We start from the raw sequence: 17,933 nt of genomic DNA on the forward strand, positions 1-17,933 counted from the left end.
AGGAGTTGCTTTATTCTTTGTTCTCTGCTCTTCTGTAACTGGTGTAATAATTGATGCTGCTAAGGCATCCAGAGCAGCCTTTTACTGTTGATCACAGGCTGCAGAATTAATTATATCAGGAAGAATGGACCAGTCTGAAAGCAGGAAGGTTTTATCTGCAGTAGCTGTGGAATTCTCAGCAAAACAGGAAGTGGCCTTTATCTGGTTTACCCATTGTGAAATGCTATCTTTTAATAATTCACTGTGCTTTAATCCATCTTCTTTCCTTTTATAGAGTGAAATCAGTGCGTGTTATGTGAGGAGGTTCTGCTGTTGTAACAACACTCTTGTTCAGCCTTGTGTGTTCAGTTAATTTGCTCAGAGGCTATTAATAGGTATTTTTCATGTGTATCAATTGAAATGTGAATTACTCTACTAGGGGCCTGTATGGAAGATCTGGTTTATAATTTATATGAGTGCTGTAATAGCAAAGGCATTCTGAGCATCTCATAAAAGCTCTCCTCTGCCTTTGTGCCTTTGAGCCATTATCTGCAAAGTACAAACCCAGATTTTAAAAACAAAACTGGGAATGCTGGAGAAGTTCAGTGGAGAGCTAGCACAGAACACTTTGCCCCAGTTATGCTGAAAATGCCAAATGACTGGGGCTGTGCCATCTTCTTAGACAGCTGCTGGCAGCACTGTTCTAGCCCTGCAGAAATAACCTCCTGATTCTGGTGCCTTGCAGGAATTCTGAAATTCCATGAGTATTATCTGGGTGACAGCCTGACAGAAAATGCTGGGGACTTCCATGAAGCCAACAGCGTGGCCCTGCAGACACTGACAAACTCAGCCCTGGAGCAGCACATCTCCAGCGTGAGGGAGGCTCTGGGAGTGGATTCCTACTACACGAGGTGAGCTGGGATCAGGGGGATGACATCCTGCTCTCTGCTCTCCCAGCTGAATTTATAACGTTTTGGGATGAGCTAATTGGCCGAGAAGTCTGAGAACCGTGAGTCACAAAAGAGGCAAATTTTTCGTACAGCAACAACAACAAAAAAAAGGCTTTGTTTTTGTAACCATGATTATTTTCCTGCCAAACAACTCTGTGCACATGCAAATAAGATCCAAACCCACAGGCTGTGTGGTGAATCTGTAGATTGGATGAAGAGGCAGGTGCTATGTCTGTCTGCATATGGACAGATTTCACCCTGCTTACAGTTTCCAGTGTAATTAATTCTCTTTCAACAGTTTGCTTTGAAAAACTGCAAGTACCATAGGAATTCTTACCACCCCCAATGTGGCTTGTGGCTGTAGCTAAGTAAATAATTTAGAACCCACATGTTGATTGTTGAGTCTTACCCTGCAGACATATAGATACACAAGATCCATAACTGAAATCTGCAGTTGGACCTCATGCAGCAGTTTTGCAGATACAGTTTTTTGTTTCATTAACTATTTGTCGCCCCAGATTCTCCTCCTGGCAAAGGCAGTCCTTCAGTCTTCAGGTTCTGGGATGAGTTTTTAATTTGCTGGGATATCAGCTTCTTCCTCACTTAGTGGTAATGGTAGGGGTATGTTTTTGGTTAAGGACTCTGAGTTTAATGCTTGTCTCCAAGATCCTTGGACCAGTGTGGTGCAATCATAGGCAAATGTTCTTTACCCATGTCAAAATCATGTGCAGGGAATCAAGCAACAAATCTTGGCTGTTCCATGTCGGTGAACATCACTTTCTACTTTGAAACATCTTCTTCGTGTGGTTCGAGTGCTTCCCCTCAGCCCTGCTGATTGCACTGCTCTCCAGCCCCCCCAGGGCCCCAGCAGGAGCTGCCAGCCTCAAACCCAGCACCAGAGAGCAGCAGGGTGTGAATATGCACAGCACATGTGAAGGAACTTGACTGCTCAGCCCCTGGCTTGCTGGAGTGCTCTGGGGTTCAGGTTGAAGAGTTGGTGCTGTCCACGCTGCTGTGAGCAGGGTCAGAGTCTCCAGAGCGTGTCTTCACACTTTCTAGAGGGGAAGGGATGCACAGGATGTTCAGTTCCACACTGCAGCCTTCAGGTTCTGCTAGAAAGGGTTCTTCTCAGCTGGTCTAATTAATCCTCAAAGTAATGCATTCTTGTAAAAAACAAAAAAGAGAAGTGTAAAGGGATTTTGAAGTCTGCTTGAACTTGTGTCAGAACAGACTCTGTTCTCTTTAGGGAGAGCATGTGACCTGCTCTCTTGGGTTCATGAACTCAAGATTTTTGCCTCTTTAAGGAGCTATGAGTGTTACTCCGAACCATGCCAGGACTTAGAGCTGAGCATGCCTCATCTGGAGGAAAAATGTGCAGGGAAAAGCTGTTGACAACCTTTTCTTTTCCCTTTTCCCCCTTATGTTGGTTTTTTTTATCCCCCGTCTGTGGTTCAGCTGTCCCCATTTCTGTGTTCATGAAGTGATTGGCTTATGTCAGGACCTACTATGTTATAAATCATATTGACCAGGAAATTCACTCTCAAGAGATCCGTGATCCATACAGCAGGAGAGGTATAGCTCTAGTTACCTGCACAGGTATGAGTTGTGTGTTCATTTAATTCCTGTGCCATTTATTTGGAAACATGACCTTGAGGAGAAGCTTCAAGCTGTCAGGAACCCAAATGAAGCAGAAATTAGATGCGAGGAGCCTTCATCGTGTAGCATCATAGGTTTATCTTAAGTGTACAGATTCCAAGGTTTGTCATGTGCTATTGTTGTGGTTTAGGAATGGTTCTCCCCAGCTTAGTTCTACCACTGAGACTCTCCAAACCCAATACTACTTGCTTGCTCCCTCCCTCTCTCTCCCTCCTTCTGGTGGCTGGAGAGGAGAATTGGAGGCACAAAAGGTGAAGATCACAGGTTGAGATAAGAACAATTTATTGGAAACAGCAATGAGACAAGGAAACAAACACTAATAACAACAAAATAGAGAGAATGATTCACATGCAAAATGTTCACTGAGCTCAACCAGCCCACCATGAGCACCCTAACCGCACGAGAAAATTTAGATATTAGTGTCAGGAGACTGGGAATTTAGGATAGTTGGGCTGTTTCTCTGTATTGCTGCTGCACCTGGAGCATTGGTAGAGTAAATTGTTCTGTGCTTTCCCTCTTTGTATAACAGGAATGCCAGCACAGCTCCCTCTGCTATGTCAGCCTTTGCCAGTGAAGGGAGTATGTAGAGCTTGAAGTTAACTGTGGAGATCTGAAAAGGATGTGCTCACATGGGTTCTTAGGTAGATAAGGGTTGAGTTGGTGTTTCCTGCAGACTCAGCTTTTCACTGTTGTGCTGCAACTTTAAAAGTCCCTGCCTGCAATGCACAGAAAGGGTCCTGCACTCCCACCTGTGTGTGCCACTCACTAAACCTTGAGGAATCCCAGAAGAGGAGGAAATGGGGCTGGTACTGTCTTATATGCCTGAAAAAAGACAAACCAGGGAAGATTTGGCATTAGCCTTTGCTTGAGTTTCTGTTTGAAAAACATTTTTGCTCAAACTGGCCGAGCATTTGTCGTCAAGCTGTTGCTCCTTCTCATATCAATGACCCCCTCCTGTCACTGATTCCCCCCCAGAGCCTGTGCTAGCAGTGAGACAGAGAGTGAAGCTGGGGATATCATGGACCAGCAGTTTGAGGAGATGAATAACAAGCTGAACTCAATGACTGATCCAACTGGCTTCCTGAGGATGGTCAGCAGGAACAACCTATTGAACAGGTGAGAAGGCAGCACTGCTGTGGGGATCAGCAAGCAGCAGATGTCTTGGTGATGGGCTTCTCTCTAAATTTCAAGTTTAGGTGCAGTCAGTGGCAGTGCTTGAGGGCAGAGCCAGCAGGGACTGGTCCCAGTTGTAGCTGATGACTGTCCAGAGGAGCAGCATTTCTGAATTTGCTCTTCTCTTGGGCAAGTGCTGATTTTGAGACACCAAGCAATTGCAGGGAAGCTGTGTTCTTCCATGCTGTGTGTGGCATGTGGAACTTGGGAGTTCTTTCCTGCACACTTGTTTACAGAAATGTTTCTGTTCATCTCAAGTGAGGCACCATTTAGGTGGGAACATGCTGCATTTCCAGAATTACAGGATTGTACTAGCTGCAAGTCACCACTCATTTTCTGCCTCTTACAACTTGTTCTCAGCCTTTCACATGACTGTGCTGATTAGGGCTTAGGGCAACCATTTGGAAAGAAAATTAAGGACAGAATTTTTCCAGTGTGACTGCATGATGCAACCCAGGATTTCTGACTGGATCTGTGCTCGGTTGTGGTTTATGAGCACAGGATACCCTAGGCCTTTCTCAGCTGGAAAAGCAAATGTGATCAGCCTGGAGTGTTGTGAACCACCATTGGAGCTTGTGCACTGTTACAGCATCCCCACAGAACTGGGAGCTGCCTGCTGGCACCAGCAACTGGCCTGGTTTCCTTCTCAGAATCCACAAGCGTGTCTGTTCAAGCTGCTGCACTGATGAAGGACCACGAGTACTTGCTAGTTTTGGATCACTCAGGCAGATCCCCAGAATTGCTGAGATGTTTTGCCAGTTTATCAGGCTTAGAAAGAGAGGAGATTGTCCTTCTGATTACAGGGAGATGTAAGATGTGATTCTGTTCCAGGGAATGCAAATCTTCAGGAGCACTGCAGTGGCCAACCATGCCACATCTCTGTCTTTCTGCTCCACAGGAGCCACATGCATTACTTTGAATCCAGACCTAGGAGCTCAGTTCAGGTGTCTTGTCTAGTAAGTAGCTTGCAGCTCTTAAGAGCAGCCCAGGGATGGGGCATCTTGGGCATTTAACTAAAAGCACCCTCAGAAGAGAAGCAGGGGAAGCATTAGAAGCAGCCATGTCTGTGATGTTCTTGCAATGAGCACTGAGGTGAAAAAATAAGGAGACACTGCTGGATGACTTCCCTGCCTGCCCCTCTTCTTTTGCCTGTGGAGGGGGACCTGGGGATGGAGCTAACACTGCCACATCAGTTTGCAGCTGGCTTGCTGAGCCCTGAATTCAGGGTAGGTGCTTTTAAACAGACAATAGTAGGATTTTTTGCCAGCTCTGTTTGAAAAGCAAACTTGGAGGGTTGGCAGTTCACTTAGGGAACTTCGGAGAGGAAATGGACTTTGGAGGAGAAAGAAGCACTGAAGGAACACTGTGGTGATCTCAGGACTGGTCAACAGCTGTCTGAGCTGAGGATGCCACTGGTACAGCCACCAAGATAGCCACAGTGGCTTGTGTCTTCTTGCAGCTTCTATTTTCTCTGCTCCTTAGGTAGGGCAAGCTGATCAGGATCATTGGGACCCTGTTACTGCCCTCAGGGCCTGACAAAACCTAGAGAACCACAGAGCTGACCCTCTCCAGAGCAGAGGAATGGGGGCTGGCAGATGGGGCACAGTAGCTGAGGAATCCTTTCTGTGGTGGTTCCCTGCAGTGCAGGATGTAGTGCTGCAGCTGCTGACATGCAGACCACCCTGGCAGAGAGTGCTGGGTGGGCTGTGGGTCTTTGCAACCGCTAGTGGGTTCTGGAGATACTTGTGGATCCTTTCAAGGATCCACAGGGAGCTCAGATCTGGCTGTTCTCTGGAGCTTCCCATGGCTTTGTAGGGTGTGTGTGTCAAGGCCTTGATTGTGGATTTAGGAAGAGTGCATCCTTAGGAAGAGTCCCTTTGAGGAAGGCTGGATGGATATCCAGCTTCCTGAGGCTGTCAGACCCCTGCAGCACCAGGCCTGACTTCCAGCCCTCTCAATGGCTGTGCTTGGCCATGGGGAGTATTTGACTTACCCAAAATCCTAATTAGTGCTAAGGCAAGAGCAGCTCTGTGCTGGTTCTGGGATTAACCCCTCCTTCCTGCCCTGGCCCTGCCACTCATCCTCAGCAGGCAGAGCCAGCATCTGTGAGGCTGGTGGTCAGCCAGGTCAGTCTGATGCTGTTCTCTGAGACTTTGCTTTGTTCCTGCATCTCCAAGACAAAGGGAGAGAGCAGAGCTAAGCCCTGGCTGTTTATGCTGTTTCTCTGCTTGCTGCAGGCCAGGCTGCCTGTACAAAGGGTTATAAATCAGCAGTGCTGCAGAGTCTGAGCAAAGGCTTCCAAATGAGAAATTTCACTGCTCAGATATCAGGGGATCCTCTGCAATGCAAGAGCAAGATAGAAATCATCAGTGCACCTGGAGCCTTTTGTTGGCTTCTTTGGGAGGAAAGGATGGGCTGGCCAGGGCTCCTGGTCAGCTCCACTGCCACAAGAGATCTATCCATCCTCCCCTGTGGATTTGCTCACTCTTTATGTACACACACACACACACACAGAGGCGGGAGATGTGAGAGATTTATGGTGCTTCCTCGGTTTTGTTCTCATAAAAAGCAGTCTGAGTGGTGAAGAAATAAATCTGGAGCTGCTTGGCTGGGAAACCCAAGATGCAGGAGTAATCAAGCCCCTGTTCCCTGCAGTAAATGAGTGTGTAACAATGGCTGTGGGGCTGGCAAGTGCTGCCTGCTGGCAGCAAACCACTCAGGGATGATCAAGGCACAAGGTCCTGAGGGACCACTGGGATATCCCTGCACAGATTTGTTTTTCCTGATCTTATTTTAAAATCTGTGCTTCATAAATCTGAACCTTGCAGTCAGGTGCTGGCAGTGAAGTGGGGCAGACACTGGTGAGGGGAGCACACAGCACCCAGCCTATGCTGATACCCTGGTGCACAAATCCCTCTAACCAGCAGCAGGAGCAGCATACTCCTACTGTCACTGGAATCTCTGGGTTGGAGACCATGGGCAGTCAGACACTGGGCTTATATTGACATTCTGAGGTTATTCCTATGTGCCCATAAGATGGAAATTCCTTGTGGGTGGTAAGAGCATTTTTTCTTCAGAGAACTATAGGTTTTATGCATGAAGTGAGCTGGGTCAGGAGGCTGGTTGCAGCAGCTGAGGAGAGAAAGAGAGGGAAAAACACAATTTCTGTGTGTTGGTATGTATCAGAAAAGCTTGGGGTATGTCTCTGGCCTTCCTACCTTTCCTTTGAGGTCCACCTGCTAAAATGTTTTGGCAAGTCACAATTTCCATCTAAAATGGTTGTTCATGGCCCCAAGCCAAGGATAACATTTCTGGGGAGCACAGCTGCTGGGCTAAGTGAGCCCAGAATGGGGCAACTTCATTTCCTCAGCAGGGCAGACATTTCTGGCTGCTGATGCCAGGAGATCACGTGCAGGAGATATTCTGTGGGAATATCAGAAATGGGCACCAGGTGTTGCACAGCAGTGGCAGAAGTGCAGAATCTTGATGTCTCGTGGTTTGCCTGTTGTCACATTTCCTTTGGTATCATACTAGGTCAGTTGGTGCACAACCCAAGTGCAGATCCTCCTGTGGCTGTGGTCAGTTGTCAGTGGGTCTCATGCCTGCCTGCACACAGCTGCTGGAGGTGTGCAGGAGCAACTGGGAACAGCGCTTCAGGCACTGGAGTGTGTAGAGAAACTCCACAGCAGTGTCATGCAGCTGATTCATCCTGCCATTAATGTCACTGTTCACTGAGGTGTGAAGCTGAATGGGAGCCTGGAGTCCTCCCCTGAAGCATCTTAGAGAGCAGAGTCCCCTGGATGACAGGACCTGGCTCATGTCACTGTCAGAAGTCAGGGCAGCCACAGAGCAGCTCAGATTCAATCCTGCAGCTAACCTCTCCCTTGGCTTTTGCCCACAGGAGCTGTCAGAGCATGACCAGCCTGTTCAGCAGTACCATGTCTCCTGCTAAGGATGGAACATCATCACTGCCAAGGAGGCAGACTTCTTTCAGCAAACCCCCACTCCGTGCTCTCTACGACTTACTGATAGGACCCATGGAAGGAGTAAGCCCTTGGCACAGACACTTACCAAAACCCTCTCAGTGTGGGGAAGCAAGAACAGGCTGGGGGCTGGTTTCTGAAGTACGGTATTTTCACAGAACAGTCTGGGTTGGAAGGCATCTTAGCAACCATCTAGAGACAAGGATTTAGTCCTGCATTTTTTTTTTTTTTTTTTGGTGGGCTGCCTGTGTATAAGCAGGAGCAAATTTCAGTGCTTTGGAGTTACTCTTTCCTGGAGTGCAAAGTAATTGTTTTTTATGATACACTAGATGAATAAATTTCCAGTTACATGGCACAGGAGCACTTGTCACATTTTGTGCCCAGCTGCATGTTCCATATTTACTAATCTCTCTGCTTCACTTTCCCATCCATAAGATGCTTTCTGGTTAGATCTTTTGGAGCCTCTGGGTTGATGATAGCAAGTCTCTGGAAGGCCATGGACACAATCTGTCTGTAGATTGTTTGCTCTTCAGAGGAAATGGCTATTTAGAAATTCAATATCAGAAAGAACATTCTCTGACCAAGGATAAGGTGATGGCAATACTGACAAGGCTTAGGTGGTTTGGGTTAGTAAAGGCTTCAGACTGGAGCAGAAGGAGCTGCAGTACCAGGGTGAGGCTGAGCCCCAGATGGACTGAGGCCAGGATGATGACCCAGAGCAGATGGGTCAGTGCCCTCAGAGCTCACTTGTCCCAGTGGAACTGGCTGGGCACAGGTGGGCAGCAGTCCAGCTGCACAGGACACGTGCTCATCTCTCACACAGAGCGTGGTTCTCATGTGGGTGTTTCCAAACCCGACATGGGGTCAACTAGAGCCTGATGTGGGGAAGTGCAGGTGAGAACACAGGTGGAGAGAAGGATCCAAACTAATTCTGTCTCCTTTGTTTTCAGGGTTTGATGCATTCCAGTGGGCCTGTTGGCCGCCACCGCCAGCTGATCCTGGTTCTGGAGGGAGAACTGTACCTCATTCCTTTTGCTCTCCTGAAGGGCAGTTCCTCCAACGAGTACCTGTACGAGCGCTTCAGCCTCATTGCAGTGCCCTCCATCCAGTCACTGAACCCCAGCTCCAAGGTCTGACACTGCTTATGAAACCCCTCTCCTGGGGGTACAGGTCCTGGTGCATGCTCAGAAAGCAGCAGCTCTGTCCTGCTGTGCCAGACACAAGAACAGAAACCCCAAACAGGCCACCCTGGGTCTAAGGAGCACACTCAGCACCACAGCTCTGAAGTAGGTTCTGATGTAGTTCCTGCAGCACAAAATCACAGCCCCAGGCATGCCAGGAAAGACAAGGGGGTTGGATCATTTGGATATCCTCCCCTAAAGATGGTATGTGCTGTGTGTGGGAACTGCATGGCAGAGTCCAGAGTTGTAGGTGTCTGTGATCTGTGCTGAGCTTCCTTGCCAAAGCTGACTGCCCTGTCACATTGCTGGTATGTTCACCTCCATTTTAGCATTCTGAGTGGGGAAGGCCACTAATGTCTCTGGACTCAGAGCTGTGAGGAAAAGCAAATCCCACAGATGAATCCTGCACAGAAGTATCTTCATGCTGAGGTTTGGCAGCAACATTTCTAATGCCCAGGTCTCTTGGTGAATGCATCAAGTCACATTTGCCCTTGGTGGGCAGTGTTTTGGGGCACATCTTGGTTTGCCCTGGGTTAGGCACAGTCAGTGGAACAGTAAAGGGTTTGAATCTTGTCAGCATTACTGCTATTTCATTCAGTATCAGCTGCATGCAGCACCTGCTGCTGGTAGAGCTGACACTGATCTTGGAAATAAAGGTACAAGGAGCCACTTAGTGAGTGATTGAAGGTAGTGTTCCAGTAATGTGAGAACCTGCAATCTTCTTAATGTTTTTAGTTCTGCTGCAGCCTTCAAAGGGATCTGAGCTAAATCTGTTGGTTTCTCTTATTTTCTTTTTGTTCACCCAAGATCTGGAGATAGAAATCTTGACCAGACTCAGACAAAGAGGTGTTCCTTGGAATAGTTAAGAAACTAAAGAAACACAGTGTTCTTGTAATTATGACATCAGACTTATGCTTAGAGCCAAAGGGACAGGATATTTTTTTACCAGCACCATAAAAACCAGATCTTTGAACCCCATTTTCTCTCTCTCTTTCTCTGTGTAGTCCCATGTGAGGAAGAATACTCCTGCTTACTCCAGTTCTACCTCAATGGCAGCTGTGATAGGAAATCCCAAGCTCCCTTCAGCAGTTATGGACAGGTGGCTGTGGGGACCTATGCCCTCTGCAGAAGAGGAAGCATATATGGTATCTGAGTTACTTGGCTGCCAGCCCTTAGTCGGCAGCTCATCAACAAAAGAGAGAGTCATGAGTGCCCTCACTCAGGCAGAATGTGTCCACTTTGCAACCCACGTCTCCTGGAAACTGGCTGCTTTGGTCCTGACACCCAACACTGACAGCAACCCAGCCAGCAGCAAGAGTTCTTTTGGGAACCCCTACACAATCCCAGAATCTCTTAGGATGCAGGATGATGCCAGTGATGTGGAGAGCATCTCGGACTGCCCTCCTCTCCAGGAGTTCCTGCTTACAGCGGCTGATGTGCTGGATCTGCGTCTTCCTGTCAAGCTGGTGGTTCTAGGCTCCTACCAAGAGTCCAACAGCAAAGTCACTTCTGATGGAGTCATTGGCTTGACAAGAGCCTTCCTGGCTGCTGGGGCTCAGTGTGTCCTTGTGTCACTCTGGCCCATTCCTGTGGCTGCTTCCAAAATGTTTGTGCACGCCTTCTATTCCTCTCTCTTAAACGGGATGAAAGCCAGCGCAGCCCTTGGAGAAGCGATGAAAACCGTGCAGAGCAGCAAGCAGTTCTCCCATCCAGCCAACTGGGCAGGTAGGAAGAGTCTTCTTTCTTCTGCACAAATCAGATGGGGTTTCTAGGCAGCTGCCAAACTACATAAGCTAAGCAAGGAGCAGTGCTGGCAGGTAATTGGGAGCAGTGTGTGCCCTGTGCTTTCCCGGAATTCAGCCCCTTTGTCCCTGATTCAGCTGAGTGTGACTGAATGTCAGTGTCACAGGACTCATCAGCATTTCACTGGGCACAGTAGGTGGCTGTGGATTGAGTATAATTAAAAGCAGTTGTGAGGTGAAGTGTGTTTCATGACTGGAAAGAAATAAAGTGCAGTACCACAACTCATTCTCTGTGTTTGAAATCTCCAGGCTCACGCTTCCTGTGTCCGTGAGATGGAGTCAGGTGGAGCACACATACAGACTTTTTAATGGAAAATTTAATGACACTTCAACAGGAGGCAGGAGAAGTGCTGCTAGAAGCAGCAGCAGCAAGTAGCTGTGATTTCTGTGACATGAACCTTGTAGGGCTTATTCCTTTGGTCTTTTTAGGAGAAAGGTTTCCCTTGCTTCCATTGGGAATGGCTCAGCAGTGTCAGCTCCTTGTGCAATGCTGGTGCTTGTTCCCTCTCAATTAGATCTGTATGTTGAGATTTGGAATGACAAAATCCTGGAGTTCAGCAGTGCTGTGACAGGAGTATGTACAGATAGCCTAATTTTTCCTCTTGGCATGAGGCCTGGTTTTTGAAAACTGTAGGCATTCCCCAAATTGATTTTTGCACAGGCAGCTGAACCATGTTATTTAGCTCAGGAAACTGTGGTGAATATGGCTCTGGTGTGAACTGCACATGGCTGGAGGAGCAGGAACTAGTTAAAATGAGTCAGGCTGACAAGGATTTCAGGCATGTTGAATCCAGCATTAGGATGTGGTTCAGGTAGTACCAGCTGTGAGCTGAGTTCAGGTTACGGTCCACAGTTCAGTTGGGATTTTATTTTCCTTCCAAGATTATTCTGTCTCAAAAGTAAAAAGCACTAAAAAACCCCAAAGTGACCACTTCCTAGGCAGAAAAGAACCATAGCCACACGATGCTTGGCATTGCCAGCAAGCAGAGGCTTTCAGCTGTCTTGAGTACTGCCCCTTCTATGGCCCTGTGCAAGTGCATCACACACAGGCCCTGACTTCCACTGCTGACTCTTGGACAGAGCACCACAGCCAGGAGTAGCTGCATTCTCACTGCATGAATGAGAAGGAGAACGTAGAGCTCTTTGTGCTGGCATCTGGGGAGTCTGGCATTGAATGGTGCATGAGCCAGGACAGGTTTCTGACCAGGACAGCCAAGACTTCTCATGTTCACAGTTCTGTGCTACGACCACTGCTGGCATGTGTTGATTTCTGTGGGTGTAGAGGAGACCTGGAACGTGCCTGGACACGTTTAGCTGCAATCCAGTGGTTTTCTGCTTGCTTGAACAGGAAGACACTATTGATTTAATAGCAGAGGACAGGAAGAAGTATCTAGAAACTTTCTGGAAGTTCAGTCTGCACGACTGGGCAGGGAGTGGGCAGCAGCTCTGGGAAAAGAATGTCCCTGTGCAGGATACAGTGAACCATCCTGAGGGCAGAGGACATCTGTGACTGGTTTGAACATTTTCCATAACAACAGGAGATTGATTGTCTCTCATTCTGAATCCTGCAGGTTTCATGCTTATTGGGAGTGATATGAAGCTGAACAGCCCTTCTTCACTGGTAGGACAGGCCCTGACTGAGATCCTGCAGCACCCTGAAAGGGCCCGGGATGCTCTGCGTGTCCTCCTCCATCTGGTAAGGGAAAGGAAGTGCTGTCACAACCAGGAGACACCCTCACCTGGGGGGCATGAGTGGAACAGCAGCCACTCCCTGATGTGCAGCCACTCCCACTTGAAAAAACCAAAATATATACACACACCCCCACCTCCATCCCTCCTCTTGTGTCATGACATATCCTCTTGCAACACTCAGGGTCAGTGTGGAAAGACTTGGACACCTAAGGAAGTGTTCAGTGCAAAAAGAGGCAAAGTAAGCAAAATCTTAGATTGTATTGTGACAGAATCCTCCCCAGACCCATCTGGTTTGCATTAGCTGTTGAACTGGGTTTCTGCTTAAGGGGTAAGCATTGGGATTAATTGTTTATACAGGGAAATGGCTACGAGCATGGCAGTCATGGAAACACAGAGCACAGTCACTGCTGTCTCTGCATATTTGGAAGATAAGAGGCTCTTCTGTCCCCATCTGTGCCACCAGTCTGTCCTGGGGAACAGTGGGACTGCAGCCAACTGCCAGGTGGCTGGAATGATCACTCATGACTCCTAATACTTTTCTTCCCAATGCATCATCTGTGGCCTCACAGGAGTGTGAAGTATCCATAGAATGATGGAAACCTGTGAATGTTGTTGGTCTTCCCAGTTGCTGGGGTTTGTGGACACTCATCTCTCTTTCCTGTTTGCCCTGTGGCTGCAGGCTCTTAGTCTGGTAATAAGCAGCCTGGAACCCCAAGGTGAGTCATCGTTTGGGGAGAGTTGCAGCTGCCAGGCTTACAGGAAACAATCCCAAGCAAATTGCTACTTAGTTTGCTGTGGCATTATTGTTCCCAGTGTCCCAGAGAATACTGACACACATCACTGTGATGTTAACAGCTGTGAATGCTGAGTTTACTGAAGCTTCTCTTTCCAAGGCACTAATATCCTCTTGTGTGAGACAGGCCAGGGTCAGTCTTGGATTTGCTGTCTCTCAGCCTGCTGTTCCAGTCTGTCCTCTGTGTAAAAAGAGGCAGTGGCAGCATCTTGTACAATAAGCCATGTCTTTTCCCCACAGGTGGAGAAATCATTGCAGCGAATCCAAAACGGGCAGCACAACTCCATGTACACCTCCCAGCAGAGTGTGGAGAATAAAGTTGGTGGCATCCCAGGCTGGCAGGCACTCCTCACAGCAGTGGGATTTCGGTTGGACCCTCCAGCCAGTGGCCTCCCAGCAGCTGTATTCTTCCCAACCTCGGACCCTGGGGACAGGCTGCAGCAGTGCAGCACCACCATCCAGTCCCTCCTAGGTGAGAGGAGGCAGCTGTGGGCCCTGACCAGGCAGTCATCAGCCTTTCATGCCTTTCTGTGATGTCAGCATGTGAAACAGGGATGTTTTACCTCAATGAAATCAATGTACTGGACTGGGGGAAGAAGTTCTACAAGTAAATGTTAACTGAAAATTCTGTCACAGATGAGAATTGTTTGCTGCTGGGTCCACTAAGCATGATGTGACACTGCCTCTCCCCCAGCTTTCGGTCAGGAAACCTGTCATCAGATCCAAAGTGGGAAGACCTTTTGCTTTCTGGAAATTGCTGCTGCTTCCAGAGCTGTCCAGTGATGTGGGGGAGAGGTTTTAGGAATTAGCCAAGAGTGTGTTCTGTTCAGGTTTGTTGCATTTCTTGCAGTCAAGAAACAGATACAGATGTTTCTGCTGATGTTTTTCAGGTTTGCCTAACCCTGCACTTCAGGCACTTTGTAAACTTATCACAGCTTCAGAAACAGGAGAGCAGCTTATCAACAGGGTGAGTTGGGAGGTTTTCCTCCAGTACCAGGTTCCAAATGGCTCTTCCCAGGTCAGTAAATGCAGAAATATGCAGAAGGGTTGATGCCCTGGTTTATCGACCCAGAGCTTGCTAGGAGACTTGAGGGTTGAAATTCTAAACTTGCCTGTTTGTGTGAATGAAAGTGTGTGTCCAGAAGGAAAATATGCAGGTGGGTTGCTGGGTTGGGACTCCCTGTTCAGTGACAAGTGACAGCATGATCCCTACAGCAGTGGGGGAATTGAGTAACAGACCCCTAATTGCTGCTTGGCCATCCTACCTAGGCCCACACTGGCTGGTCATGGCCCACTGTATTTACTGAAGTCCCAAGGTATGGCTGACTTTGGACAATGCAAGGTCTGTCAGAAAACTCACTGAGCCTGTGCTGCTCCTGTGTGTTCTCACAGCTCCATGAAAGGGATTTCTGGTCTTTAGGAGAAGGGCAGTGCTACCTGTGGTGATGGGACTGCTCCCTGCTCCCCTCAACCTCCTTCACACTCCTCCCTCTCCCATCTCTGGAGCATGCCTAGCCTAACCTGACCTTTCTGTGCGCCACCAGCCTGGCTGCTTCCCATTCCATGGTTCTTACTGTCCTGAGTGCTCCTGGAGAGAGGTTTCTCTTCATCATTTGCCTGCTTTAGTACACAGACACCCTCACACAGGGAATGGGCCTGTATGTCACTGTCTTTCCCCTTTCTCCATGCAGAGACATTCCAGGCAATACTGTGGTGGGGAGCTGGGATTGGTTCTGTGTGGTGTTGGGCTGCCCTGCCTTTGGTCACATGGAATCTGCAGAAAAAGCCAGAGAAGAGCCCCAGCTTCTCTGTTACCTACTGAGTGGCTCTGGCAGCCCACTAGGATGGGTCTGCTCCAAGGAAAGGGTTCCTGTTAGGATCTGCAGCAGAGTTTGAGATGTTTCCAATTCCCTTGGTGACCAGTGTCCTCGGTGGTGTTTTGCCTCTTGCCTTGGCTCTCATTAGTGCCTGAGATGTGTGTGGTTAACTTCAGGGTTATCTGCCTCATGGCCACCCAAGGGAGACCAGGTCTGAGGGTGTGAGGAGGACAGGACAGCATTCCCATGGCTGGAAATGCCTTAGAGTGCTAATGAGGTGGCTTCATGATTGCTGCCCTGCCTCAGATAATTAAATTACTCAAGGAAAAACATTGAGCTGGCTGTGCACAAGGAACAAAAGACACACTCACTGTTTTCTCACTGCCCCACGGAGCAAATACTGGCAGGGATATTGCAAATTTCCTTCCATAGCCCAGGCCCCTGGCAGAATCCCCTTTTGCACCAGTCTATCCTGTTACATGTTGGTTTTCAGCAGCTCTCCCTCCATTGTGGTTATTGCTTTTGTTCTCTCCTGCCTCTTGGCAGTTGGTGGTGTGAGCAGCTGGGACTCTGCCTGTCCCAGAGGAAAGCAGACTTTGTTCCAGACAGAAGCAGGATGTCAGACATTTCAGTCAGTGGGTGCTGCTCGCTGGTTTTCCTGAGCAGGTGACCAGCATCACAAGGGAGCAGGTGCTCTTGGCATTAGTAAAGCAGCAAGGTGGGAGCCTGAGCGGCTGCACTGGATAGAAAATGCTTATTTTGAGTGCGAAAGAGAAAGCAGGAGCCACAAAAGAGAGAACTTCAGACTACTGCATGTGCAAGGAAAAGTTAGGGATTTCTGGCTGCGTTGACGCCAGTACTGTGTCCCAGAGGAAACAAGAGAAGGGCTGGTTTATGTTCAGCCTCCTGCCAGAGTGTGGGTTGGCCTGAGTGTCTGCCTGCTGAGTGTCTGAGCTGTCATGAGCTGGGCACTCCCAGATTCCAGCTGCCTGTTCCCATGCTGTTGGATTCACAGCTCAGGCCGTTCCCATTGCTCCCTTCTTTCTCTGGACAGAGCATCTTGCAGTCAGGGCGCTGGCTGGCACACGGTTGTGTCCCTGCAAGGTTCCTCAGCACAGGCACTTTGTAGCACAGAGTAACCCATGTTCTTTTCTCCTCTTTTCCTTTCTTGTTACCTGCTGCCCGAAGGCTGTTAAAAATGTGGTGGGAATGGTGAGTATGCTGTGCACGGGGGTGACACTGCAGGGTGACATGCTGGGGTCGCTGCAGACCCGTGCCCTGTGCTGCAACGTGTCTGCACCCGCTCTCAGGCCTGGGATTTGCTCCACAGAGCTACTGTGGAAAAAGGCCTGTGTAAGCTTTTGTGGGTTGTGAGAGATGGGTGGTCCTGAGGTTAGCTGGTCCCTGATTAATGGCTTTCCATCCTTGCTGCCCTGGCTGTGTTGGTGAATTACACGGGATCCTGGCATCTTAATTTGTGTCAGATCTTCATAAACACATTTTCTCTCTAGCTTGCTACTCCTGTCCCTTGGGCACAGTTGAGAAACTTCTTTCCTGGAGGCCATGGAGATATTAGGAAAGTCTTCCATGGTTTCATATGACCTGTTCTGCCCAGTTAATGAGTTTCTTAGGATTTGCGTAAGGAGTATGGCTCAGTCATGGAATGGGCTTTAGTATATTTCTGTCAGCAGCCCCAGAGTATCTCTTTCCTTTTCTTTCCCTTCACAGATGTTCCTGCTGTGCTTCCTTCTTGCTCAGCTTCCACTGGCCACCCCCCAGCCCTCACCCCTGGTCTGTCCCTGCCTTTGCTTCTGTTCCAATCTGTCTGATGTTGCTGTCCCTGAACTGTCCTTCTTCCCAGACCTTCCCATGTCACTGCTCTGTTCAGGAGCAGCAGCTGAACTGGGTGTCCAGGGAAAGGGTGTCCAGGGAAGGGCATTGCCTTATCTGTGGCTGTAAGTGAAGCAGTGATGTGACTTGCAGGGAATGGCTAATGTCTGTATTGTTGTCTTCAGCTGCATCAAGTCCTGGTTCAGCTTCAGGCAGGCGAGAAGGAGCAAGATTTCCCCTCTGCACCAATCCAGGTCTCCATCAGTGTCCAGCTCTGGAGGCTGCCTGGCTGCCATGAGTTTCTGGCAGCTCTAGGTAGGAAAACACTTCTTTCTGTTATCTCTAAATCCATTGCTGGTGTCTCATGTTGGGGCTTGAAGTACTGATAAGACTCACAGCCTCACATTTGTCTGCCTCCTGCAGCCCAGCCTGCATTTGCCAAATTCCAAGGTCTGTGGTCTTCAGCTCCATTTCTGTAAGGAAACCTGGAATTAATAGTAAACAGTTTGGCATGTAGGACACTGTCCCCTGAGGTGTGTTTGGTATATAATTTCCTGACAACTCCAGAGAATTTGCAACTACAGAGGTGTTGACAGGAGCGATTTGTTAATGAGTGTGTGTTTTCCCAGTCCAGTGCCACAAAGTTCCCAACACCTGGAGAAGGTGTGCTAAACAGTAATAAATAACAGACAACAAACTGCACATGAGAGGTGAAGTCATCCTTCTGAGGGTGCTGCAGGCTGTCATACCTCTCTGTTTTGTCTGTGTTATAAATGAGATTTTTCTCATTTGAGACAGAGGGTCTTTTTATGAGCTGTAGTTTTCTGTTCCATGTCCCGCTACAGGTTTTGACCTTTGTGAAGTTGGCCAAGAGGAGGTCATTCTGAAAACTGGGAAACAAGCTACCAGGAGGACCATGCACTTTGCTCTACAATCCTTGCTGGCACTTTTTGGTAAAGCTGCTCTGTGTGTTTTTGCTCTTGTGTCATCTGATGATTTAATCAGAACAGCTTCTGCAGAAATCTCACACTTGCACCTTTGCAGAGGTCACACGTGTCACACAGACCAAATGTGATA

At 48.5% G+C, this 17,933-nt stretch overlaps 1 protein-coding gene across 3 annotated transcripts in view; it reads left to right on the forward strand.

Moving 5' to 3' along the window:
- TTC28 (tetratricopeptide repeat domain 28) overlaps window positions 1-17,933 on the forward strand; it is a 108,423-nt gene that overhangs the window by 84,657 nt on the left and 5,833 nt on the right. For all 3 annotated transcript variants that reach the window (XM_066331508.1, XM_066331505.1, XM_066331507.1), the window contains 10 exons: window positions 725-890; window positions 3,561-3,701; window positions 7,660-7,804; window positions 8,692-8,871; window positions 9,927-10,647; window positions 12,296-12,420; window positions 13,450-13,681; window positions 14,100-14,176; window positions 17,042-17,171; window positions 17,702-17,809. In XM_066331508.1, coding sequence (XP_066187605.1) covers window positions 725-890; window positions 3,561-3,701; window positions 7,660-7,804; window positions 8,692-8,871; window positions 9,927-10,647; window positions 12,296-12,420; window positions 13,450-13,681; window positions 14,100-14,176; window positions 17,042-17,171; window positions 17,702-17,809 — 2,025 coding nt within the window. The remainder of the gene's footprint in view (window positions 1-724; window positions 891-3,560; window positions 3,702-7,659; window positions 7,805-8,691; window positions 8,872-9,926; window positions 10,648-12,295; window positions 12,421-13,449; window positions 13,682-14,099; window positions 14,177-17,041; window positions 17,172-17,701; window positions 17,810-17,933) is intronic.

The sequence above is a fragment of the Sylvia atricapilla genome, chromosome 17 (assembly GCF_009819655.1).
Source record: "Sylvia atricapilla isolate bSylAtr1 chromosome 17, bSylAtr1.pri, whole genome shotgun sequence".
Taxonomy (NCBI): domain Eukaryota; kingdom Metazoa; phylum Chordata; class Aves; order Passeriformes; family Sylviidae; genus Sylvia; species Sylvia atricapilla.